Raw genomic sequence first — 26,417 nt, 5'->3', positions numbered from 1 at the left:
CATTATGTTAATTTTATCCGTCCCCCACCCCGCACTGATAAACTTACCTCCTCTCCCCTCCCCACCAGTGTTGCGCCTCGTTTCCCAGACGGGGATCCGAAGGCACAGGAGTGCCGGCTACCAGGCTGAAGATCACAGCGGGACATCAAGATTAATGGTAAGTACATGCAAATCTATTAATTTACTTTATTTGCATATGCTGATTGTGCTCCCGTCGCCAAACAGCAGTGGGGCCGCCATGGTGCCCCGCCGCTGCCGAGAATAGGGGCGGCACAGTGGCGCAGTGGTTAGCACTGCAGCCTCACAGCTCCAGGGACCCGGGTTCGATTCTGGGTACTGCCTGTGTGGAGTTTGCAAGTTCTCCCTGTGTCTGCGTGGGTTTTCGCCGGGTGCTCCGGTTTCCTCCCACATCCAAAAGACTTGCAGGTGATAGGTTGTAAGTGATAGGGAATATGTGATTACTGTAGGGTTAGTATAAATGGGTGGTTGTTGGTCGGCACAGACTCAGTGGGCCGAAGGGCCTGTTTCAGTGCTGTATCTCTAAATAAAATAAATATCAGGCCGGGCCCTGCCAGCGTCAAGGTCTGTGACGGGCCTCATCTGGGGCCATCTTCAGGTCCCCCCCACCATGGATCCCGACTTCGAGGGCTCCTTAAAATCCAGCCCCTCATTTTTAACAAAACACGATCTGCAGTCAGTTGGGAGGTAAAAAGTGGAAGACACCCACACCACTAACCAACTGTCTGTAATAAGGCCAACATTCCATTAACCTTTTTGATTATTTTCTGTACCTGCCCATGACATTTTATTGATCTATGTACATGGATCCTTCAGTAACTTCGGACCTCCGTTGTTTCTAGCTTTTCACCATTTACAAGGCATTCTGATCCGTCCCTTTTGGTCCAAAGTGGATAACCTCACACTTACTTACATTTGCCACATTCACTTAATCAATTAATATCTCTTTGTAGTTTTATGATTCTATCTGCATGACTTATAATGCTGCATATCTTCATGTCGTTGGCAAACTTGAATCTGTGGCTCTCTATCCCACCATCTAAGTCATTAATAAATATTCTTATGACCGAGTTTGAAGGAATGCACGGTCTTATGACCAGGTGAGAAAGGGGTTTAAGGGTTCCCTCTCAGCTTTTCCTGGTTTGACCGCAACAGGGTTTAATTTTTAGAACACCGTGTTTTTAGCTTCCCCTCAGTGAATCCTTGTTCACTGCTGTCCAATTGTAATGGCAAAGAAATCAACCAGACAGGTTTCCTTAGATTTAAACAAGAAAGGTGTAAGCTTCTTAACCTTAAAACTCTGATTCGGTTAAAACTACTAACAATATGCGACGCAACCACGCTAGCATGCATACGTGATAAACACACACGCAGATAGAGACAGAAAAGGAGAAAGAATCAAGGGGAAAGGTTTGAAGCAATAGCTGGAGTTTATTTACTGACTTTTGAGTTTGATGTAAAGTCTTTGATTACAGTTACATTTTGCCATCTTGTTGGGGCCCAGTACATGCTTTCAAACTTGTTTTGATGGTTTTCTATCTTCTTGAAATCCAGTTGCAGTTTCTTCTTTTTGTGTGAGAGAGAGAGTAAGACAGGGAGATGCTGTCTTCCTTCAAGTTCAGTTGCAGTCTGACCCAAACTATTCTGTGAACACAATTCAAACCAAACCTGGGCCAGCAGACCAGTCATCTGATTAGCTTTTTTTTAAACATGCTGCTCAACAGTTTTGTGGATTCTTTCAATCTTAGTAGACATCCTCAGTAGGGGCTGGAATAATGGCTTTCACACAGTCAATGTCTTGTGATCAAAATCCATCTGGTTAATTGAACCAGGGAGCAGTTCCATTGTCCTCTCCAGGCAACTGTCTCCCAGAATGCAAATGAGCAGTATGTTTTCAGCCACTGTTGTGATCTCTTTAAACAAGTCATCTTTTCAGTCCAGCAACAGTTTAAAATTAATGTTCCATATGATGAAATTAATATGCCTCATTCATGGCAGGTGTGTTTTTCATCACAATTGTCTTTCTCTAGTTCCACGACTCCACTGTTCACAACATATGTTTAAATGTTTTACCCAGTTACTGATATGGCCAATTATATACTTTATCCATATTAGTTTCAGAATTAAAAAATCCGCCAACCAGGTTTCTTTAATAAACAGCAAAATTATTGATTTATTATAAAACAAGACTCATTCAATAGAGATGCAAAGCTTATTAACACACAGTTTGAAATATGAACGTATAAATATATACCCTTCTAAAATAACCTAACACACGTGCACACACACAGAAAAACGAATAAAACTGGCTCTGCAGAGATCAACTTTAAAAAAAATACTTTGGCCAAGTTATTGTCAACTCTTGAAGAAAAAGGACAAGATATGGCATGTTCCAGATGGCCTTTGGTCTGGAGTCCACGTACATGTAGATGGTTGTCACTGGGATCTTTCTGGAGCAGTTCTGTTCAGGAGATTTCGAGGTGTAGTCTTTCAGGCTTTTCGGGAGAATTACTGCATCAGTGATTTCAGCTATCACACTGGATTCTCAGAAGATTTTCCAAAATAGGTGGAAAAGGATGAGTTGGGTGGCTTCTCTCTTAGCAAGCTACACACCAACTGAGCATTCAAACAGTCCAAGCCAAATCAAAAAGCCAAAACTCCTTACCACCATAAACCTAGACATGTGACTTCTTTGTAAACAACTCTAATAGCCAGCAAGGCTCCCTATATTTATTTTAGCACTTCATGTCTCTTCCAGTAAATGTTTTTCTTTTAAAAAATCCAAAATGTCCTTCCAGTAACCCTTTAAAAAAAACAAATCGAGTCATCTCCTCGGTCTTTCAAATGAACCAATTTCACAATCTTTTAAACACGAGCCCTCAAAAAATATTAATAATGGAAGAACCTTTATGACAATATAGGGAATAGTTGAGGCCCCAACACAGATCCCTATGGGACACCACTGTCAATGGTTCCAGAAATGAGAGATTACAGTTACATGCATAGATTGGAGAAGCTGGGCTTGCTATACTTGGAACAGAGACAGCTGAAAGGAGATTTGATGGAGGTGTTTAAAAGCATGAAGAGTTTAGATTGAGTAAGTAAAGAAAAACTGCTTTTAATGGCTGGATGGTTGTTAAACAGAGGGCACAGATTTAAGGTGATTGTCAAAAGAATCAGAGGTGACATCAGGAAAAACTTTTTAAGCAATAAATACCGGGACTGACTGCAGAGCTCTGTAGAGAGCTGGCATGGACTTGATGGGCTGAATAGCCTCCTTTTGTGCCATAAATGACTCTGTGGCTCTAAATGGTTAGCACTATTTAATTCTTTCATGGGTTGTGGGCAACATTGGCAAGGCCAGCATTTGTTGTCCATCCCTAATGGCCCTTGACAACTGAGTGGCTTGCTAGGCCATTTCAGAGGGTAATTACGAGTCAACCACATTGTTGTAGGTCTGGAGTCACATTGAGGCCAGACCAGGTAAGGATGGCAGATTTCTACCCTAAAGGACATTAGTGAACCAGATGGGTTTTGACAACAACCAATGATAGCTTCATGGCACCATTACTGAGGTTAGCTTTCAATTCCAAATTTTAATTAATTAATCGAATTTAAATTTCACCAACTGCCATGGTGGGATTTTAACCCATATCCCCACAGCATTAGCCTGGGCTGCTGGATTAATAGCCCAGCAACATTACCACTATGTCAGCATCTCCCCATTTGGAATGCATTTCCTTATAGTATGATGGACATGGATTCAATAGTAGCTTCAAAAGGAGATTGGATAAATAGTTGAGTGGCTTTGCTCTTCAAAAGAGCCAACACAAACTCAATAAAGAAAATAAAAGAAAGACTTGCATTTATACAGTATCTTTTACAACCACCAGATGTCTCAAAGGGCTTTACAGCCAATGAGGTATTTTTGAAGTGTAGGCACTGTTGTAATGTAGGAAACATTGGGTTAAATGGCCTTCTTCTGTGCTGCACTATTCTATTCCATGGGTAAAGATTATGCTGCAGGAGAAACAATAAAGAACACTTTTCATGTCCTCAGCATATCCTAAGTGCTTCACACAGACAATTAGATTTGAAGTATAGTCAAATGTGCCAGGCAATTTGTGCACAGCAAGGTTTCCACAAGCAGCAATGAGATAAATGACCCATTAATCCATTTTGGTGATGTTGTTTGAAGGATAAGTAAATGTTGGCCAGGACACTGAGAGAAATTTCCTGTGCTTTAAATAGTGCCGGGGATCTTTTACGTTCACCTGTACAGGTAGGTAAAATCATCATCATTGACAGTCTCATCCAAAAGATAGTGGGGATAAGTAATAAAACAGTATAAAAATGTTCTTTTCATTATATTACAACCATTCTGTAATATGGAGAGAATGCACAGCGGCTAGCAGCTAAATGAAGATTTTATCCCATTGGCAAGTATGTTGTAACAGCTCAGATGATTGCTCTTACTCCCACACACCTAACAGAGAGAGTGCTTGAATTTTCAGAAGCATAGCATGGATCTATTGAACATACGCCTGGGGATTTGGAGATGGCTGCACAGAAGTAAAGTAAGATGTGAGACAAATTATAAATGAACATATTGGTTAAAAATCAGTAGGCAGACATCGGACAATGCAAAGGAACTTAAAGAATTCATTGTTATCACATGGGAATGTGTTAGCCTACCTTGCTTGTATCGTCCACAGTGCTGTAAGGACTCAAGATTTAGCTTTCAGTTTATATCTTGTGTGTTTTACATGGATACCCTTCTTCCATTTCAATCACTAATAGGTTTTAATTACACTGTGCAATATTAGTAACAAACAACATTAACACACTCATGAAATTCCTTTACTGTTTTAGCAAAGCATTAATCTGTTTATTTTAGATGTCATCATCACTAATTTCAGATAGTAGAATTTGTCCCCACATTTTTCTTGTTACAGATCATGGACTGGGGAGATTTCCTAGGGTGTTATTTATGGCAAAATTTTAAATGGGGAGTAGATGGAACCTTCCCTCAGATCTTCCACCAATGGTTTCAATTTGGCCATTTGGGTTTGCATCTTCTGCTGCCCAGTCATGACATATGGGCTTACCTTTTAGTGAAGGTGCCAAAGTTGGCTCTGCAGTTTCACATTGCCTGGCAAAAATAAGCTGCTTTTAACAAAAAAAATGTTTATTTAAAATTGAAGCATTGCATGAGAAGCTGGTATGGTTAAGCTGAAAAATGGGCTGAATTTTACCAGCCCCTTGATGCAGGGGGTCGTGACGGAGACGGAGACGGGGGGCCTGTAAAATTCTGCCGGGAGAGGTTCCCTCGACCCCCGATGTCGAAAAGGGCCTGCTGCATATTACCAGTGGCTGGAGGACCTCGGTGCTTCCCCCCACCTCCCACCCCCGCCTCTCGGCAGCGGGACCCCAATTGCCATATGTAAAACACTACTTAACCTCTCTTGATAACGCATCCCACCGCCTCTTGCTCCACACTTCTGCATTTTACGTTGAACCGGCGGCCATCACGTGCCGTCCCGTTCACGAACAGAAAAGCTGACAGGACATCAGAAGCAGGAGTACTCAACAGTGAAGGTAAGTCCAAATATACAGGGGTCTTAACTCTGCATACTGGAAAGGAGGAGGGAGGGGGGGATTACAGGGGTCTTGTTTGCAGATGTGTAGGGAGCCACTGCAATTTTGCCCTCCGTAATGGTTGTCAGCTCTGTGCCATTGATTGCCTCTGTCAGTGAAGGACCAATGGCACTCGAGTCACCCTGTATGTGGGGAGAGTGCCAGAAACGGTAGGCGTGTGAAGTTTATATATCTGATGGGCCAATCGATGCAGCTTGTACAATCTTTATGTGGTCATGTGGTGCCACTCTTAGTGGGAGTTAAGACAGACAATGCCATGCCATACCACATAGCTGCTACATGAAAGCACCTGTTGTACCACAACATCAATCTCTGCCCTGTTAGGAATCTTCGAAGAAGTGAAGGAACTGAGTTGAATTGCAACTTGGAGATGAGGACGATTCATCCTATATTCATTGATCAGATTCTTGTGAGGACCCATATGCACCGCAAGCAAAAGCAACAGGTAGTTGCAGCCCACATAGAGGCTCCCAGTCGTGAGCAGCAGCACTCAAGGAGAGATCGCCACTACAGATCGCCGCTCATCTACAGGTCCGGCAGGACATACCTGCAGATGTCAGAGTGCCAGTGTCAGAGGCAGGAGTCAAGAGAGGCAGTGACACATCTCTGTGCCCTGCTGAATGCTGACCTGCAGCCCAGGGGTTTTGGGGGACATCCTATGCCTGTGGGCCTCAAAGCGACAGCGGCTCTCAATGATACACCTCTGCATCATTTCATGGGCCCACCGGAGACCTTTGTGGGGGTCACACAGTCAGCAGTGCACCACTGCATCAGGTTGGTCACCGATGCCCTGTTTCAGAGGGCTGGTGACTATATCCGCTTCACGATGGACCCTGAAAGTCAGGACCAGAGGGCCATCGGTTTCTGCGCTATCGTGGGATTCTCACAGGTGCAAGGGGTCATAGATTGCACCCATGTGGCCATCAAGGCTCCCGCCAGGCTACCACCTGGTTACATTAAAGGATTAATCTCAATCTAGGTGCAGCTGGTAGGTAGCACCAAAGAAGCTTCTTGCAAATCTGTGTCCGCTTCCCTGGCAGCTGCCATGACCCCTGCGTCTTGCGCCAGTCCCAGCTGCCACTGCTGTTCACTGAACTGGCTCAGATGGAGGGGTGGCTTCTTGGAGACAAGGGCTATCCCTTGCAGACATGGCTCCTGACACCAGTGAGATATCCCACCGCTGTTGCAGAGGAGAGATACAAAGCTATCCACTAAGCTGAAAGATCTGCCATTGAGCAGGTGATCTGCATGCTCAAAATGCGCTCCCGATGCCTGGATGAATAGGGTGATGCCCTGTACTACGGACCGAAAAGGCCAGCTCCTTTCTTTCCTGCTCGCTGTGCTCTGCACAACTACGCACCCAATAGGGGGCACGCCTGGCATGATGAGGAGAGACGTCAACAGGATTCCTTGTCGGACTATGAGGACGCTGAGGATCTACAACAGGTAATGCCCATGGGAGGGAAGATGGTACCCAGGCTCTGCATGCAGGGCTAGCAGTGAGCTAGGGATGTACAGCAGTGGCTTATCAGACAAAGGCTCTCTGCTCCATAGGAACCGACATGAGTTCTGCAAGCCACACATCACCCTCGCTCACCTGCTGTGCACCAATCCACATCTGCAGCATCCCTGTGCAAACCATTAGAGGCAGCAGCTGACTGAGCCAATGTCTATGTCACTGCATCTGTTGAGACGCTAATGAGCTATGGTGGCATTGCAATGATTTTATTGCATACGTTAGCTTTCCTGAAGGGCCAACAGTGCAAAGGGATGTGACATTGGCACTACATGCTGGCACACATCATTTACACAGAAAAACAGGACACACATGTTAGTGAAGAACATTTAGTGCAAGACGTATTTACATTGATGTGACACTCGTGCATTCCCATTTGCGTCATTGTGTTCTGTTTAAACGCTTGTAGGGGACCTTGTCGGTGCAACCTCTGTGGGTGGGAATCAGAAAGTTTCCCAATCCAATCTGGAGTCAGACAGGGCTGTCCTCTCTCCCCTATCTTGTTTGTTGCTGTATTGAACCCTTTGCTGAGTCTATTAGGAAGGATGCGAACATAAAAGAGGTGACAATCGCAGGCAGTGCAGGCACTCAGTTTAAAACCTCCCTGAACATGGACGACGTCGCCATCTTCCGCTCGGATCCGCTGTCCGTTCGCAGACTGATGTGCATCTGCGACCAGTTCGAACTGGCCTCAGGAGCCAAAGTTAACCAAGGCACGAGCGAGGCCATATTCTTTGAGAACTGGGCTGACCGATCCTTTGTCCCCTGCACCGTCAGGTCAGACTACCTGAAGGAGTTGGGGAAGGGACGGGGCGTGAACCAAAACCTAGAAGGAGCAAGTAGCCAGGATACACCATAAGCTGAGCATGTGGGAGCAGCGATCTGTCTCCATTGTGGGTAAGAACCTGGTCATCAGATGCGAGGCGCTCCCGTTGTTGCTGTATGTGGCGCAGGTCTGGCCCATACCCCACTCCTGTGCCATGGCGGTCCCCAAGCCATTTTCCGCTTCATATGGGGATCCAAAATGGACCGGGTCCGGAGGGACACTATGTTCAAACCTCTGGATAAGGGCGAGAAAAATGTACCCAACGTCGCCCTCATCCTGATGACCACCTTCGTGTGTGGCTGCATCAAGCTGTGCGTAGATCCCCAGTACACAAACACCAAGTGTCACTACGTACTGAGGTTCTATCTGTCCCCAGTGTTGCGAAGGATGGGTCTGGCCACATTGCCGCGGAACGCTGCATCCAGTTGGACCGTGCCGTACCACCTATCCTTCGTGGGAAAGTTTCTGCGGAAAAACACTTTTGACCACCAATCCATCAGGCAGTGGTCTGCACAGAATGTCCTCAAGGCCCTACGGGAAAAGGAGATGGTGGATCCTGTTGGATGGTTCCCCGAGCAGACTGCCAAAGTCATTTGGCAGAATGCCTCATCACCAGAACTCTCAAACAAGCACCAAGATGTAGCTTTGCTGGTGGTGAGAAGAGCCCTCCACGTCAGATCCTTCCTGCACACTCGGCGTCTCACACCCTTCGCACAATGTCATTGAGGTGGCTGTGGTGGGGAAGAGACGGTTGCCCACCTCCTTCTGGAATGTGTCTTTGCAAAGCAGGTGTAGAAAGAGATGCAATGGTTTTTGTCGAGGTTCATCCCAAGCAGCTCTGTAACACAGGAGTCTGTGCTCTACGGGCTGTTCTCAGGGACGCACACCGAGATAAACATTAACTGCTGCTGGAGAACTATCAGCCCTTTGGTCTGCCTGAAACTTGCTGATCTTCCAGCACAAAGAGTTGTCCATGACCGAGTGTTGCAGACTGGCACATTCCAAGGTCCAGGACTACGTACTGAGGGACGCACTAAAGCTTGGGGCAGCCGCGGCAAAGGCTCAATGGGGAAAGACCACTGTGTAGGTCCTCCCACCAAAGTGAACTGAGGGGCTGGATCCATGGGAAACCCCTCGAAATGTATCCAGAAAATATTTGTTTGCTGTAAAATGTACATGGCATGTAAAATGAAATGGAAGGGTTGTGAGGCAACTCACTCCTGTATTGAAGGAAACTGATCTCCTTTGCGCTCTTTGTATTGTTTGACTTGGTGCTTTTTGGAACTGTTTTGTAATGTATTTTTTTACAGATTTTTATGAATAAAATATATTTTGGAAAAAAAAGTAGCCTGACTTGAGGAACGCTGCTGACCTGATTGCCCTTTGGCTGTGGATGACTCTGGCGGTCGTCCTCTGCACCTCCCCTGGAGGTCCCCAGCTGGCTGGGGGGATCCTGCGCCATCACAGAACCCTCCTCAGTTGTCGCGGCTGCTGGAGCTTGACTCACAGGCGGAGGGGCGGGCGTCCATATTGGAATCACCTGGAGGGGGGACCCCAAATATGGTGCGCTGGCTCGCTTCCTCCATCTCAGGGTTTGTTGGAACCCCTCTGCTCTCCTGGGAGGTACCAGGGGCAGGGACAGTCTCCATGCCCCTGGTCCCTCTCTCGCCTAGCCACTGCTGAATGGATGTGACAGCAGTGGCGAGGGATCGCAGGTCTGAGCGTATTAATTGATTCTGACTCACCACGAGGGCCGCTGCTGCTTCAATGAATGATTCCAGGTGCTCATATGCCTGCGACATGGTAGCTGTCATGGCCTGGATGGAATCCCTCATTGTCCGCTCAAGGCTGCGCATGGCCTGTGGCATCCCCATCTGCAGTTGCCATACCTTACTCAACAGCTCCGGCCTGCCCTAGTCTGTCGACAGCAGAGGGTTATCAGTAGCCTGGGGTTCAGCATGGGCCTGACTACTCAGGCCTCCGACTTTCAGCGGCCACGGTTGTCTCAGCCTCAGTCAGCTGCTCGGGTACGTGTGCAGTGCTCTCACCAGCTTGTGACCCACACTCTAAGGCCAGATGGATATTCACCAAGGTGACAGTATCTGCGCTGGTGGAAGGTACGTTCGTGTCTTGGGACGCTGCTTCTTCGGAGTCTGGCTCTTCCTCCAAGGTGTTGGAAGTCAACCGCGTAGCTGGGGTCGACTCTGTTCTTTCACCTGGAAGCCACAATGGGAAGAGGACATTGTCAGTCTTGATGTAGCATATTTCACAATTGTCGCAGCATTGCATTACAGAACCGACATTCCACAGTGCTCATCTTTAGTATCAATTGGACTTCTGCTCACCTGGGATCCCGATGTTAATCTGGCCAAATCAGAGTGGCTATTGTCCTGGTGCCAGCTGCAGGGCCTCCTCCTCGGCATCTGTCAGCGTTTGCATCTGTGGTGGATCTCCACTGGTGCGGGATGACTCCCTCAAACCCTCAAATTCTGGGCCCTCTTCGCCTGGAGGGGCAAGGAGGCAGATATTCACAATGGCATGTCAACAGGATGACAAATGTCAAAAGAGAGTTGCTGGCCACAAAGGTGGGGGATGCTCGGTGTGCACTACTGAGTGAGCCACTCATGTAGATGCCATTCTCTGAGCATCAGACAAGGGTAAGTTCTGTCGTACATTGCACCATTCATGTCGCTTCTTCCCTCCCCCTCAACCTCCCATTCTTTGGCACAGCAGTGGCACGCATATGCCACTCTATGTGGGTGCACCCAGTTTCAGTGGAGCCCTGATAGACATTGGCACTTATTGTCACGCTTCTTAGCAGGTCATTCATCCATTTGCGGCACTACACGCAGTTGCGGCAGATGGCATCACAGCTACTGACCTCCTGTGCCACCTCCAGCCAGGGGGCCTTGGTCAGGCAAGAAGGTCTTTTTCTGCCATTGCTGCGGAAGAGGACCTCCCGTCTTTCCTGCACTGCCTGGAGGAGAGTGGTCAGGGAGGCATCAGTGAACCATGGTGCTACCCTGGCATGCCCCTCTCTCTCTCCAGTCAAATAGATGTCTTGAATTGAAACAGTCTCACTTGCAGGGATCCTCTGTGGGTACAGGCATGGCTGCTGTACAGGCTGGCTTTTAAATAGGGCCCCAGCACATAACTCTCAGCTGTGCCAGGTTCCAACATGGCGCCGGTTGTCCCGCCCCCCCCCCCACATAATATTGGGGCAGTTGCGCGTGGCCTCTATGGTAATGTGCTCCTGCGCGTAATATCGTGGGGGCTCTGTGGCAGGCGCTGAGTGCGGGAAGCTGCTGAGCTCAAAGCCCACCACCGCAAAGTACGGCATGCTAATAAAATTCAGCTCATAATGTCTGCCGTTTCACTTGGATATTCAGAAACTACCAAAAATATACCTTTCCTGCATGGAGTTGTACACTTATTGATGATTGATTATCCTATTTTGAGAAATCTTAATAACTGTATTTGGTCTTGCCAACTTGTAATGTTTAAAACACAGATATAAAAGTTACTCATGGGGGGAGGGAAATTTTATCCCCCGTGACAGGCGGGAGAGAGTTGGGGAGGAGTTAAAAATCACGTAATGTGATGGCAAACCGCCGTATATGTGTCTGCTGCCATTCTTATGGAAGTGGAGTGTGTGTGGTGTCTTGTGTCTTGTTCTCGCAAACTCAGGCAATTCATTATACTTAAATCATGCGCTCAGTTGGGAGCCTGATTTAAATTTAACAATGGCCAGCCAGGTTTCCTAGAGCTCTGGAAACCCAGCAACTATCCCACAGCAGGAACTACAGGTAAGAGTGATAGGACCTGAGGAGCAGCCTTCCAAGTTCTCCTCTCCATTCCTGTGGTTGCTGCAGCCTCAAAAATCCATGTCCTGTTGAGTGATTCGGACCTATGTAAAGGTCCCTTTAATTCAAAATCCTTCCTTTGATAGATCCAGCACGTCATCCCACCCACCCTCCCTGATTGGTCAGAGGACGCGGAGGCAGAATGTGAATGCCGTGGCTCAGTTAAAGAGCCTCGACAAAGTCCACTCCGGCTGTCAACAGGTTTTCAATCCGCTAATGGTTCCACCTACTTGGCAAGGACTAAAGTCAGAAAATTTTGCCGATATAATCATAGAATGGTTACAGCACAGAAAGAGGTCATTCAGCCCATCAAGTCTGTGCCACCAACTCCCCAGTTAGTTAGCTAGTCCCACTCCCCTGCCCTTTCCCCGTAGCCCTGCAAATTTTTTCCCTTCAGGCGCTTATCCAGTTCCCTTTTTGAAAGCCATGATTGTATCTGCTCCACTACACTCTCAGACAGTGCATTCCAGATCCTAACTACTCGCTGCCTAAAACAGTATTTCCTCATTTCACCTTTGAATTTTTTGCCAATCATCTTAAATCTGTGCTCTCTGATTCTTGACCTTTCTGCCATTGAGAACAGTTTCTCTCTATCTACTCTGTCTCGTCCCCTCATGATTTTAAACATCTTTATCAAATCTCCTCTCAACCGTCTCTTCTCGAAGGAGAACAGCCCCAGCTTCTCCAATCTATCCACGTAACTGAAGTCCTTTATCCTTGGAATTCTTCTCACAATCTATTCTGCATCCTCTCCAATGTCTTCATATCCTTCCGAAAGTGCAGTGCCCAGAATCGGTCACACCCTTCCAGTGAAACAGTACTTTATAAAGGCTCATCATAACTTCCTTGCTTTTATACTCGACATCACTATTTATAAAGCTCAGGATCTCATATGTCTTTCTAACCACTTTCTCAATCTGCTCTGACACCTTCAACAATTGTGCACATATATCCCCAGCTTTCCAGCGTTCTGCACCCCTTTAGAATTGTACCTTTTAGCTTTTATTTCTTCTCCTCATTCTTCCTACCAAAATGTATCACTTCACACTTCTCTGCCAAATAACTTTCATCTGCCACATGTTCGCCTATTCTACCAGCCTGTCTACGTCCTCTTGAAGTCTATCACTGTCCTCCTCACAGTTCGTTATACTTGCAAGTTTTGTAACATCAGCAAATTTTGAAATTGTACCTTGTACACCCAAGTTCAAGTCACTGATATACATCAAGAAAAGCAGTGGTTCTGGTGCCCACTGTATACCTTCCTCCAGTACAAAATACAATCACTATTATTCTGTTTCCTGTCACTCAGCCAACCTTACATCCATGTGGCCACTGTTCCTTTGATTCCATGGGCTTCAACTTTGCTGGCAAGCCTATTATGTGACACTTTATCAAATGCCTTTTGGAGGTCCATATACACCACATGCACATGTACCTTCACATACTTTGGTGGTGAGGTCACTAAAACGAATTGCTGTTTGTCTAGTTGTTGAAGGTAGACGGGGAAGACCACCTGGGCCACTCTGTCTACAGTGCCTGAACCTCCTTTTTCTGGAGTTTCCTTTCCTAGATGCCAAAGAGCCATTATCTCTACAAACAGGACCTCCACTAAAGCTTAAAACACTCCTGAGATTTTGGCCATTGCAGACCCTTCCAATGTTGCTCCTCCTTCTAACGCAGTTGTTACTCAGCTTTGGCTCCAGTTCACACTCTCCCTCCTTCTAATTGAACTGTTGTGCTCTGGCCTTTTAAGATGTAGCAGCCTTTAAGCTAATGAGCCCAGGAAATATTTAGCCTAAACCTCTGCAAACTTGTGCATTGGAACATCTTAGTTTAGTTTAGTTTAGAGATACAGCACTGAAACAGGCCCTTCGGCCCACCGAGTCTGTGCCGACCATCAACCACCCATTTATACTAATCCTACACTAATTCCATATTCCTACCACATCCCCACCTGTCCCTATATTTCCCTACCACCTACCTATACTAGGGGCAATTGCTAATGGCCAATTTACCTACCAACCTGCAAGTCTTTGGCTGTGGGAGGAAACCGGAGCACCCGGCGAAAACCCACGCGGTCACAGGGAGAACTTGCAAACTCCACACAGGTAGTACCCAGAATCGAACCCGGGTCACTGGAGCTGTGAGAAAAAAACAGCAGAAGGTATGGGGAGCCCAACAACAAAATCACCCTCACTGAAGGGATTGGGGACGGGGTGGGAAGATGACATGGGAGGGATGGTTGATGGTGGTGGCAGTGGCAGCGTGCTTAGGGGGATTGTAGAAGAAAAAAAAGCAGAAGATAAGGAGCCCAATAACAAAGTTACCCTGGCTGGGGAGGATTGGGGACTGGGAAGGGTGGTGGGGAGTGGCATGGGAGGGGGTGGGGGGATGGCATGGGAAGGGAGGATTGGATGAGAAGGGGATGGGACATGGGGGAGGGACAGGAGAATGGCATTGGGGGGGGAGCGCATGTGAGGTACGGAATGGGGGATGGGGATGGGATGGCATGGAAGGGATGGGATGTTGGGGTGGCATAGGAAACAGGGGTGGGATGGGGGATGGGATGCAGATAATATGATAGAGATGAAAAGAATGGGATGGATGTGGCATGTCGGAGATGGTCTGGGAAGGATGGCATGGCTAGGGATGGGGATGGCATGGGAGGGAGGCAATGGAATGGCGGGGTGGCATGAGAAGGATGGAATGGCATGGGATGGGGATGGCATGGGAGGGAGGGAATGGCATGGGAGAGATGGCATTGGCAGAATGGAATGGCATGGGATGGGGATGGAATAAGAGGGAGGGGATAGCGTGAGATGGATGGCATGAGAAGAATGGAATGACATTGGATGCAATAGCATGGGATGGGATGGTATGGGAGGAGTGGGAAGGAGGGGATGGCATTAGAGGGGTATGGGAAGATTGGAATGGGATGGGGATGGCATGGGAGGGAGGGAATGGCATGAGATGGATGCCATGGGAAGGATGGACTGGCATGGGATATGAATGGCATGGGAGGAGTGGATGAGATGATGGAATTAGTTAAGTCTCCTAATTTGACTGCGTATGTTTCATGGGTCTCTGCTTGTTTAGAATATTTTATGAAAAGTCTACAAGTATAGTGTACCTCACACTGAGTTCTAAAATGTGACACATAATACAATTTACATTAATATCCAGGATAAAATAAATTAGCACTGGATCTCTATATTTTGCATAGATTTATGCAGGAGAGAATTTTAACCCCTAAAAATGGGTGTTTTGGGGTTGGATGAGATGTAAAAATTTTTTAACTCTCAAGCCAAACCTCAACCTGCCTCCAATCTGCCCACTCCTGGATCTAACGAAGTTGAGATGGGTAGTGGGCAGCTAACCCTCTCCAGGGCTTTGGGAAATCCGACAGCTCAAGGGAGGTGAATACAGGTTCGGGGAAAAGTTAAGTGGCCTTAGAGCACTGCTTGTGGTCTAGGGAGAGCAGGGGTGCGTCCCCTCAACTTACCTCTTTCCCTGGGATCAGACCCCCTCCCTAATCAGACTCCTCCCATCCAAAGGCAAACCCCTCCCTGATTGCGGATCAGAGCATCTCAGGGTGGATAGTCACGCTCTGTGCCCATCTGGGGCCTGAGCACCTGCCCCTACACTCCCACTAACTGCTGCAGGTTCCATACGTGTGTGTGTGGCCTTCTCTGGAGTGCTCCCGGTCCAACAGGGAGCCAAGCCTGTCAATCTGGCTGACTGCCAGGTAGGGATCCTGGCAAAAAAACTGCATACTGTGGAATTATAGCTCCACAGCATAAGGGGTATCGGGGCCTTCTGTATTTCCCAACCAAAACTCCAATCCCCTGCTCTAAACTAAACCAGTTGTTGGTTTAGCACTGTGACTGATTTTATTGAGTACCTTTTACTTTGCCTTTTGTAAAGAAAGGAATACACATTAGTGGCACATTCAATATTCCCTAAACACCTGTCCTCACAGTTTTGGAGTATAAAGGCAGACATTGAAATGGGTTATAATGAAATCTCTCATTCCATTTTTAGGACCAGCTGAAATCATCCTTGGATTCCATCGAGGATGAAAGGAAAGGTAAAAGTGAATTAAAAAGTTAGCATGAAGGGAAGATTTCAGAACTGGATGTCTGTATTACTTCTGCTACGTTAAAACATTGGGGCCCTTTAAAAACTTGTTGCTTAAGTGATCTCTCTCACCATCTTAGGAACTCACAGGATCCCTTAGACTGAAACATCTCTGTACAATTTATCAAAATTGATCGGTATCTTCAAGACAAAGAGAAATATTTAATTGAAGAGCTGAAAAAGCAAAAGGAGGATGATGTGCAACCCATGGAGAAGAACTTGAAAAGAGTTGAAGAAGAACTGATGTCACTTGAGGAGAGAATATACTGAAAGTTTGCATAGAGATCGAGCAGCAAGACAGTATCTCTTTTGTTAAGGTGACCGTTTAAACCCAATCCCCAGTCTGTTCCTGAAAGTATAAACAGTACTTTATAATAGGGCTGAAACTGCATCACAACAATATATGATGTATGATATAACTGAGAACAAACAGGTAGCAGTCAGGATTGAACTCTGAGCATTAAAGAGACTGTTCCATGCTGTCAGGACCTCACACTGGCTGTAGTGTAACTGGAACCAGAGTTAAAGTTCCAAAAACAAACTGCTCCAGAAGAAATGGGCTGCACTTAAACCAAGGAAGACCAAAAAGACTTGCAAGGAATGCTGAGGCAGCAACCGAAAACCATTCAAACTAGATAGGTATGGGGAAGGCTGGGAGGAAACCAACCCGTACCAAATCAAATCATGGGTTGGAAGGTTTTCAACAGGAGGTTCTAGACACCGAAGGGCATAAATTCACCTTGGGGGGCTCACACAAAATGGGCAATAGCAAATCGGTACCAAATTGGCTGCTCATTTTGCAATTTTCCTTTCTAGTCAAGGGACTCATACACAAACAGGTCAGAGAAAGGTCTCATTGCACTGTACAGTTGCTCCAGTAAGGCCCTGCTCTATCCCTTTAATAGAGGGATAGAATTGAAAAGCCGAAAAGTTATGTTAAATCTCTGTAAGATGTAGGGGATAGTAAACAATATGGAGAAGGCAAATCAAAATCATACTTTAATTGTTGGAGTAAGACTAGAAAAACAGTAAATGTAGTTTTGGGATGAATATCAATATTAGTTTAGATCTACCTCTTGTAGTTATGAGGAGTGTTGATTGGTTTTAACCAAATAATTAAAATTAATTGAACATTAGAAGCTAAAGGATGAAAGGAACTTTGATTAGAATTTTAAATTACTGGACTTATTCTCGAAAAGCATGATAATATGAATCACTTTGTTTCAGATTGCCTTCCTTTTGTAATATACACAACTGAGAAAAAGAGAGAAAAGAACACAACAATACAAAGCAAAATACTGCAGATACTGGGGAAGCAGTGGCGTAGTGGTATTATCACTGGACTAGTAACCCAGAGACCCAGGGTATTGATCTGGGGATCAACGCAAGCTCGAGGAACAGCATCTCATCTACCGATTAGGCACACTACAGCCTGCCGGACTGAACATTGAGTTCAATAATTTCAGAGCATGACAGCCCCCCATTTTACTTTCATTTTTAGTTATTTTTTCTTTTTTACATTTTTTACAATCTTTTTTTGCATTTATTTCATTTCATCTTAGTTTGTTCAGTTTGCTTACCCACTGTTTTTATTATTTATTTTTTTATTTTATTTATTTAGAGATACAGCACTGAAACAGGCCCTTCAGCCCACCGAGTCTGTGCCGACCAAGAACCACCCATTTATACTAACCCTACAGTAATCCCATATTCCCTACCACCTACCTACACTAGGGGCAATTTACAATGGCCAATTTACCTATCACCTGCAAGTCTTTGGCAGTGGGAGGAAACCGGAGCACCCGGCGAAAACCCACGCAGACACAGGGAGAACTTGCAAACTCCGCACAGGCAGTACCCAGAATTGAACCCGGGTCCCTGGAGCTATGAGGCTGCGGTGCTAACCACTGCGCCGCCCATTTTTTTCAGGCTTGCACTTGCTGTTGTTCAATATTCAGTCCGTTAACACCTAATCTGTACTAATGCTTTGTCTTTCAACATACCATTAACATATTGTTTGCCTTTGCTCCATGACCTTTTGGTCAGCTATGTGGCCTTGTCCAATCTACACCTCCTCCTTTGTTATCTCTTGCCCCACCCCCACCTCACTTGCTTATACCCTGTGACTTTTCTAATATTTGTCAGTTCCGAAGAAGGGTCACTGACCTGAAACGTTAACTCTGCTTCTCTTTTCACAGATGCTGCCAGACCTGCTGAGTGGTTCCAGCATTTCTTGTTTTTATATTATATTGATCTGGGGACATGGGTTCGAATCCCACCACAGCAGAAGGTGGAATTTGAATTCAATTAATAAATCTGGAATTAAAAGCTAGTCTAATGATGGCCATGAAAAACCATGTAAAAATGTGATGGAATACTCTCCACTTGCCTGGATGGGTGCAGCTCCAACAACACTCAAGAAGCTCGACACCATCCAGGACAAAGCAGCCCGCTTGATTGGCACACCATCCACAAACATTCACTCCCTCCACCACCGCGCATAGTGGCAGCAGTGTGTACCATCTACAAGATGCACTGCAGCAACGCACCAAGGCTGACAGCACCTTCCAAACCTGCGACCTCTACCACCTCGAAGGACAAGAGCAGTAGATGCATGGGAACATCACCACCTGCAAGTTCCCGTCCAAGTACACACTGTCCTGATTTGGCACTATATCGTTGTTCCTTCTCTGTCGTTGGGTCAAAATACTGGAACTCCCTTCCTAACAGCACTGTGGGTGTACCTACCTCACATGGACTGCAGCGGTTCAAGAAGGCAGCTCACCACCACCTTCTCAAGGGCAATTATGGATGGGCAATAAATGCTGGCCTAGCCAGCGATGCCCACATCCCATGAATGAATAAAAAAAAGATGCTCGAAATCTGAAATAAATCCAGAAAATGCTGGAAACACTCGGCAGGTCTGGCAGCATCTGTGGTAAGAGAAACAGAGTAAACATTTCAAATGTGCGACCTTTCATCAGAATTGTGAAAAGTTAGAAATGTAATAGGTTTTGAGCAATGAAAGGTGCAAGTGTGGGAAGAACAACAAAAGGGGAAGGTCTGTGATTAGATGGAGAGCAGGACAGACTAAATGATAAAAAGTTTCACTGTACAAAGCCAAATGGGGCAAGTAAAGAAAAAAAGTTGTGTTTAGATGAGGTGTGAATGGCAGGATAGCAGCTGTGCAAACACAAAGGAAAGGGATTAATTAAGTGAAAAGCCTGAATCAACAGAAAAATATGAAGCAAAATGGGAGCAGATGTTACAATCTAAAATTGTTGAACACAATATTGAGTCACGAAGGCTGTAAAGTGCCCAGTTGAAAGATCAGGTGCTGTAGAGCAAACAGAACATCTAAAGTTGACCACTCTACCCAATATGCTGCAGCAGCCAAACTTTGTAAGCAAACCAGCTCGAGAACATCGTTTCACAAGATGAGTTGTTTAACTGCAAGGTCTAAGGATGACCTTGTTTTGAGATGGAGGGAGACAATAAAATCAGTTGGAGCAAAACCATATTTCACAGCTGAGACATCTGACTCCAAAGATAAGTGAACACACTCCGGGGATTTAGCTGAAACTAGCTAACCACAGAGAAGAAATAGCGACAAGTGTCAGATTTGCAGCATTCTGCACTGACTCGCATCTGTTCAGCTTTTGACCCATGCAAGAGCATAAAAAGATGGAAATTTGCGGGGTTCGTTGCTGTAGCTGAGGTAGCCTGGTTAGCTACGTGAAGGCTTCAATCAATGCCTGCTGACCTCCTGTGGATGGTTGTGGGTCGTATCCTTTTGGGGGAACTTGTGATGCATTATATTGCAATTTTATAGCAAATTCTCTGTAGTGGCCATTGAATTGCTAAATAAACCTAACAATTGATTAACCCGAATAACTTGGGTTTTGAAGTCATTGTTTTCCTGTAATTCTCAGTGTCGAACTTAAGTCGGGGAAACGGAATTCACTATGTTCTTCGAGCTTGAGTTGAGCTTCATTGGAACACTGTACTCGGCCGAGGTCAGAGCGAGAGCAAATTAGAGAATTGAATTAGAGAATTGCAGGATCATGCTTGCAGAATGAATGGAGGTGTTCCACAAAGTGCTCTCCCAGTCTGTCTTTCTAACTTTTCTCAGTTCTGGTGGAAGGTCACAGACCTGAAACGTTAACTCTGATTCTCCTTCCACAGATGCTGCCAGACCTGCTGAGTGTTTCTTGCATTTTCTGTTTTTATTATAAAATCAAGATTATAACAGAGGCATTGCTAACCTCTTGAGTAACCTGGGAGCAGCGAGCAGAGAATTCAAACTGCCACGTCTCTCCGCCTCTTCCCCGTCCGCCCCGCCTCCAGCTCCGCCCCTCATCTCCCTCCCTCATCCGCCTCCAGCTCCGCCCCTCATCTCCCTCCCTCACCCGCCCCTCATCCGCCTCCAGCTCCGCCCCTCATCTCCCTCCCTCATCCGCCTCCAGCTCCGCCCCTCATCTCCCTCCCTCACCCGCCCCTCATCCGCCTCCAGCTCCGCCCCTCATCTCCCTCCCTCACCCGCCTCCAGCTCCCTCCCTCACCCGCCTCCAGCTCCGCCCCTCATCTCCCTCCCTCACCCGCCTCCATCTCCCTCCCTCATCCGCCTCCAGCTCCGCCCCTCATCTCCCTCCCTCACCCGCCTCCATCTCCCTCCCTCATCCGCCTCCAGCTCCGCCCCTCATCTCCCTCCCTCACCCGCCCCTCATCTCCCTCCCGCCACACTCCTTGCTTGGCCCCGCCCCCCTGCTCGTTCACCAACAACTGCTTAACCTTCTTTCCCTCGCTGCACGCGGGAGAGTTTTCGCCGTTACCAGGGAGATCGCGGTGCTGAGGAGCTTGTTGGTGAGGCGGAGGTAAATGCTGCTCCTTTAACTTGCATGTCGTGACGGAGAGGGAGTCTGGGTTTCAGCTCCAATTCCTTGGCCCAACTGCAGGCTACTTCAATGGCTCAAAGCAGCGCGGAGCATCGGAGACTGGGACAGTCACAGTTCCCTCATATCCCAACCCCCCCGCACCGCCTGTCGCCCCGCCCCCCGCACCCCGTCCCCCCCGCACCGCCTGTCGCCCCCCCCCGCACCCCCCCCCCCCGCACCCCGTCCCCCTGTCCCCCCCCCCCCGTCCCCCCGGTCCCGAACCCCGTCCCCCCCCTCCCGCACCCCGTCCCCCCCCTCCCGCACCCCGTCCCCCTGTCCCCCCGGTCCCGAACCCCGTCCCCCTGTCCCCCCCCCCCCCGTCCCCCCGGTCCCGAACCCCGTCCCCCCCCCCGCACCCCGTCCCCCTGTTTCCCCCCCCCCCCCCCCCCCCGCACCCCGTCCCCCTGTTTCCCCCCCCGCACCCCGTCCCCCTGTTTCCCCCCCCCGCACCCCGTCCCCCCCCCCCGCACCCCGTCCCCCCCGTCCCCCTGTCCCGTCCCCCTGTCCCGTCCCCCTGTCCTCCACCCCCGTCCCCCCCTGCCGTCCCCCTGTCCCCCCCCAGCACCCCTGTCCCCTCCCCGTCCCCCCCGTTCCCGTTCCTCCCCCCGTTCACCATATTAGAAAACTTGCCAAAAAAATTTACAAGAATGATACCAGAAATATTGTACCTACCAGGAAAGTATGAAAGCAGGATGAAGGGTGATCCAATAGAGGTCTTTAAAATTATTAAAGATGAAGCAGGACAAGGGGGCATATGATAGGTTGATCATGCAAGTGAGGACCAGGCTGAATATAGAAAGTTCAGAGGTGAAGTATAAAAGGAAATAAGAGCGACAAAAAGGTAAGAAAAGCGACTGGCAGCTATAGGCATATAAGTAGTAAAAAGATAGTAAGAGGAGGGGTGGGGCCAATTAGGGACCAAAAAGATGACCTACGTGTGAAGGCAAAATGCATGGCTGAGGTACTAAATGAGTACTTTGCATCTGTCTTTACCAAGGAAGCAAATGCTGCCAAAGTCATAGTGAAAGAGAAGGTAGATAAGATACTGCGTGGGCTAAAAATTGATAAAGCAGAGCTATTAGAAAGGCTGGCTGTACTTCAAGTTGAGAAGTCACCAGTATCGAATGGGATGCATCCGAGGCTGCTGAGGGAAATAAGGGTGGCAATTGCGGAGCTACTGGCCACAATCTTTCAATTGTCCTTAGATACAGGGGTGGTGCCAGGGGACTGGAGAATTGCAAATGTTACAGCCCTATTCAAAAAAAGTTAAAGAAATAGGATAAGTGACAGGAAACAGTAGTGGTGAATGGTTGTTTTTCAGACTTGAGGAAGATATACAATGGTATTTCCCTAGGTGTCGTTACTAGGACGTCTGCTTATATTCATGACCTGGGTGTGCAGGGTACAATTTCGAAATTTGCAGATGACTCAAAACCTGGAAGTATAATGAACTGTGGGGAGGATTGTGATAGACTTCAAAAGCGCTGGTGGAATGGGCTGACAGTAGCAGATGAAATTTACTGCAGAGAAGTGCAAAGTGACGCATTTTCGTAAGAAGAATAAAGAGAGGCAATATAAATTAAAGGATGCAATTCTAAAGAGGGTGCAAGAACAGAGACCTCGTGGTATATATACAAAAATCATTGAAGGTTGTAGAGCTGGTTGAAAAAATGGTCAAAAAAGCTTATGGGATCCTGGGCTTTATAAATAGAGACATCCAATACAAAAGCAAGGAAGTTATGCTGAACTTTCATAAAAACACTGGTTTGGCCTCAACTAAAATATTGTGTCCAATTCTGGGCACTCACTTTAGGAAAAATGTGAATGCTTCAGAGATGATGTGGAAAAGATTAATGAGAATGGTTTCGGGGATGAGGGACTTCAGTTATGTGGATAGACTGGAAAGCTGAGGTTGTCTCCATAGAGAAGGTTGAGAGGAGATTTGATAGAGGTGTTCAAAATCATGAATGGTCTAGACAGAGTAGATAGGGCCTCAGTTGGACTCTGGGTGGGAAGACTGTCCTCAGCCTTTTCCGCCCCCGACTTAATCGCAGGGCGAAGGGAAGGCGATGGCCACTCCGTCCCCACCCCCCTGCCTTCTGTTGCTATTTTATGGGGCCTCCTCCACATCCCATCTGATCTCCTGCGGCCCTATAAAATTCCTTCAGTTTCAATTTCCTTTTATTCCGTTGAGGTTCTTAATCTTAGCTGGTCAAGTCCCAGTGTCTACCCTCTAGCACCTGATCAAGGTCCAGTACCTATCCACTGGGCAGGCTGGATGGAGGAATTTAGAGCATTATATCCTTCAAAGTATATATATTTTTTGTTTTTAAATGATATGCCATAACTCAGAGGTCTCCAACCTTTTCTTTAGTGAGAGCTACTTCTGATAAACAAAAAAAATCACGAGCTACTTAAACATATATTGAAAAATATGGATAGATAGATCTGCAAGAGAACACATCTAGTCCCACTCCCCTGCCTTTTCCCCGTAACCCTGCAATTCTTTGCCTTCAGATAACTGTTCAATACCCTTTTGAAAGCCACGATTGAATGTGCCTCCACAACACTTTCAGGCAGTGCATTCCAGATCCTAACCACTTGCTGCATGAAAAGGTTTTCCCTCATGTCGCCATTGCTTCTTTTGCCATTCTCCCTAACCTCTGATTCTTGACCCTTCTGCCAATGGGAACAGTTTCTCTTTTCAACTCTGTCCAGACCCCTCATGATTTTGAACACCTCTATCAAATCTCCTTTCAGCCTTCTCTAAGGAGAACGGCTACAGCTTCTCCAGTCTATCCTCATAACTGAAGTCCCTCATACCTGGAACCATTCTTGTATATCTTTCTTGCACATTTCTAATGTTTTCATATCCTTCCTAAAGTGTAGTGCCCAAAATTGGACACAATATTCCAGTTGAGGCTGAACCAGTGTTTTATAAAGGTTCACCATATCCTCCTTGCTTTTGTACTCTGTGCCTGTATTTATAAAGCTCAGGATCCCATATGCCTTATTAACCCCTTTCTCAACCTGCTTTGCCACCTTCAATGATTTGTGCACATTTACCCCCAGGTCTCTCTGCTCCTGTACCCCCTTTAGAATTGTACCCTTTATTTTATATTGCCTCTCCTCATTCTTCCTCCCAAAATGTAGCACTTCACATTTCTGTGCATTAAATTTCATCTGCCACGTTTTTGCCCATTCCACCAGCCTGTGTATGTCCTCTTGAAGTCTACCTCTCCTCACAGTTCACAGTACTTCCAAGCTTGTGTCATCCACAAATTTTGAAATTTTCCCCAGTACATCCAAGTCTAGGTCATTAATATATGTCAAGAAAAGCAGTTGCCCAATACCAATCCCTGAAGAAACCCTCTGTATATCTTCCTGCTGTCTGAAAAACAAGCAATCACCACTACTCTCTGTTTCCTGTCAGTCAGCCAACTTAGTATTCATGCTAATCAGTGTCCCTTTTATTCCACTCAACCTTGCCACTTTGCCACTGGACCTGTCGCTTGACAGTCCGCCCGCCCTTGCAACTCAGCTTCGCCGCTGGACTCGCTGCATTGTGACATCAGTGCATGGTGACATCAGCATGAACACGCACAGATTAGTGACGGCAAGTGTGGGTTTTAACTTTGCTGATAAGCCTGTTATGTGATACTTTATCGAACGCCTTTTGGAAGTTCTTGTACACCACATCAACCGCATTACCCTCATCAAGCTTCTCTGTTCATTGTATTGTAAGTGATATTTGTTTTCCTATTCTTTGAAAGCTCCATTAGATCTAATCCATTAATACTGCCTTTAGTTGTTTATTATTGCTCATTCTGTGGAGCTAAGCACCGAGATGATTTGCAAATGTTATGAGATTTTGTGCTGGGTTGTTGCTGCAGCTGCCTGACCTTTGCTTATATTTTTTGGGGGGAGTGACGGAAGATTTTGTGATCATCAATGTAAAGAAGAACAACATTGGACTGATAAATTGAACATTTTTAAAAAATGAAATACAAGTTCAGATACAGCCCAGACATAAAGCTGCCTTTCCAATTCTTACGACTGCTTAACAGTGGCATTTCCATTTTTCACAACAGCTGTCCTTATCATCTCCCTGTATAAGATTTATAAATTAATGCAAAATTATGAACCACTTTTGGTCGTGTAGAACTGAATTGCAGTTGCCTCAAACCTACTGGCATAATTTCAAAGTGAGGAAAGCAGGTGAGGACAGTAAATCGAACTGGGACACCTTCAACATTAACCTCGCAGTTCGACCTTGCCACTCACTTTGCTGCTTTGCTGCTGTATTCACTGCTGGACTTGCCGCTCGACAGGCCACTCAACCTTTCCACTTTGCCACTGGACCTGTCGCTTGACAGTTTGCCCGCCCTTGCAACTCAGCTTCGCCGCTGGACTCGCTGCATTGTGACATCAGTGCATGGTGACATCAGCATGAACACGCACAGATTAGTGACGGCAAGTGTGGATGATGTGGTCGATCTGTCTGGGTTGCGAGTGACTGAAAAGATCGACGTATTTACGACCCCAGTTCTAAGTGGTAGAGGTTGCATATATGGAAGGTGCTGTCGAAGAAGCCTTGGTGAGTTGCTGCAGTGTATCTTGTAGATGGTGCACACTGCTGCCAATGTGTGCCACTGGTGGAGGGAGTAAATGTTTAAAGTGCTGGATGGCGTGCTGATCAAGCGGGCTGCTTTGTCCTCGATGGCGTTGAACCTTTTGAGAGTTGTTGGAGCTGCATTCATCCAGGCAAGTGGAGCGTATTCAGTTACACTCCTGACTTTTGCCTTGTCGATGGTGGATAGGCTTTGGGGAGTCAGGAAATGAATTACTTGCTGCAGAATTCAGAGCCTCGCGTCTACTCTTACAGCCACAGTATTTATATGGCTGGTCTATTTTATTTTCTAGTCAATGGTTAGGATGTTATTGGTGGGAGATTCAGTGATAGTAATGTGGTTGAACATCAAATGGAGATGGTTGGATTCTCTCTTCTTGGCAATGGTAATTGTCTGGCTATTGTGTGGTATGAATGTTAGTTGCCAGTTCGCAGCCTAAGCCTGAATATTGTCCAGGTCTTGCTGCATGTCAGCACAACTGCTTAAGTATCTGAACAGTTGCAAATGGTACTTGTGATGGAATCTGCAGCCTGCAGGGCCCTTGGGGAAACAGATGTAAACTTATCAGAACAGATAGCATGTCGAATGCTCTGGCAGGTGCATTAACCCCAGTTGCAACAGATTTTCTTCTTTTGGAACAGAATTCCCTAATAGAAGTTGAAAACAAATATTTAAGGTTGCTGAGGTAACTAAAACTGGTCGGGACTAGATAAAAGGGTAAGAGAGTGCCATCCAAGCTCAGATTGCGGAAAGGTTTTGTTTTACAGGCAGGTTCAAGAACGTGAAGTTGGGATCTAGGAGCGGTTTCTATTATTTAGAGGAACTGATTAACCA

The 26,417-nt window shown here is 46.6% G+C and overlaps 1 protein-coding gene and 1 long non-coding RNA gene across 11 annotated transcripts in view; one reads left to right on the top strand and one right to left on the bottom strand.

Moving 5' to 3' along the window:
* Positions 1 to 2,234: 2,234 nt before the first annotated feature.
* Positions 2,235 to 10,512, bottom strand: LOC137383467 (uncharacterized). The gene is made up of 3 exons (XR_010977411.1): positions 10,364 to 10,512; positions 9,764 to 10,234; positions 2,235 to 2,821 (listed from the first exon to the last, which is right to left on the bottom strand). It is a non-coding gene; the product is annotated as an uncharacterized lncRNA (long non-coding RNA).
* A 10,231-nt stretch (positions 10,513 to 20,743) lies between these two features.
* The window catches only part of LOC137383436 (uridine phosphorylase 1-like), a 119,137-nt gene continuing 113,463 nt past the window's right edge, over positions 20,744 to 26,417 (top strand). For 2 of the 10 annotated variants that reach the window (XM_068056403.1, XM_068056365.1), the window contains exons 1-2: positions 20,755 to 20,892; positions 24,472 to 24,692. Coding sequence is in view for 1 of the 10 variants with exons in the window: in XM_068056345.1 (XP_067912446.1) it covers positions 25,402 to 25,425 (24 nt within the window). In the remaining 9 variants the exon portion in view is untranslated. Of the gene's footprint in view, positions 20,893 to 24,471; positions 24,693 to 25,332; positions 25,426 to 26,417 lie in introns of those variants that run through there. The other 8 variants (XM_068056395.1, XM_068056355.1, XM_068056345.1 and 5 more) reach the window with 6 other exon arrangements.

Source organism: Heterodontus francisci, chromosome 2, assembly GCF_036365525.1.
Source record: "Heterodontus francisci isolate sHetFra1 chromosome 2, sHetFra1.hap1, whole genome shotgun sequence".
NCBI classification, from domain to species: Eukaryota; Metazoa; Chordata; class Chondrichthyes; order Heterodontiformes; family Heterodontidae; genus Heterodontus; species Heterodontus francisci.
This window is presented reverse-complemented; position numbering and strand designations above follow the sequence as displayed.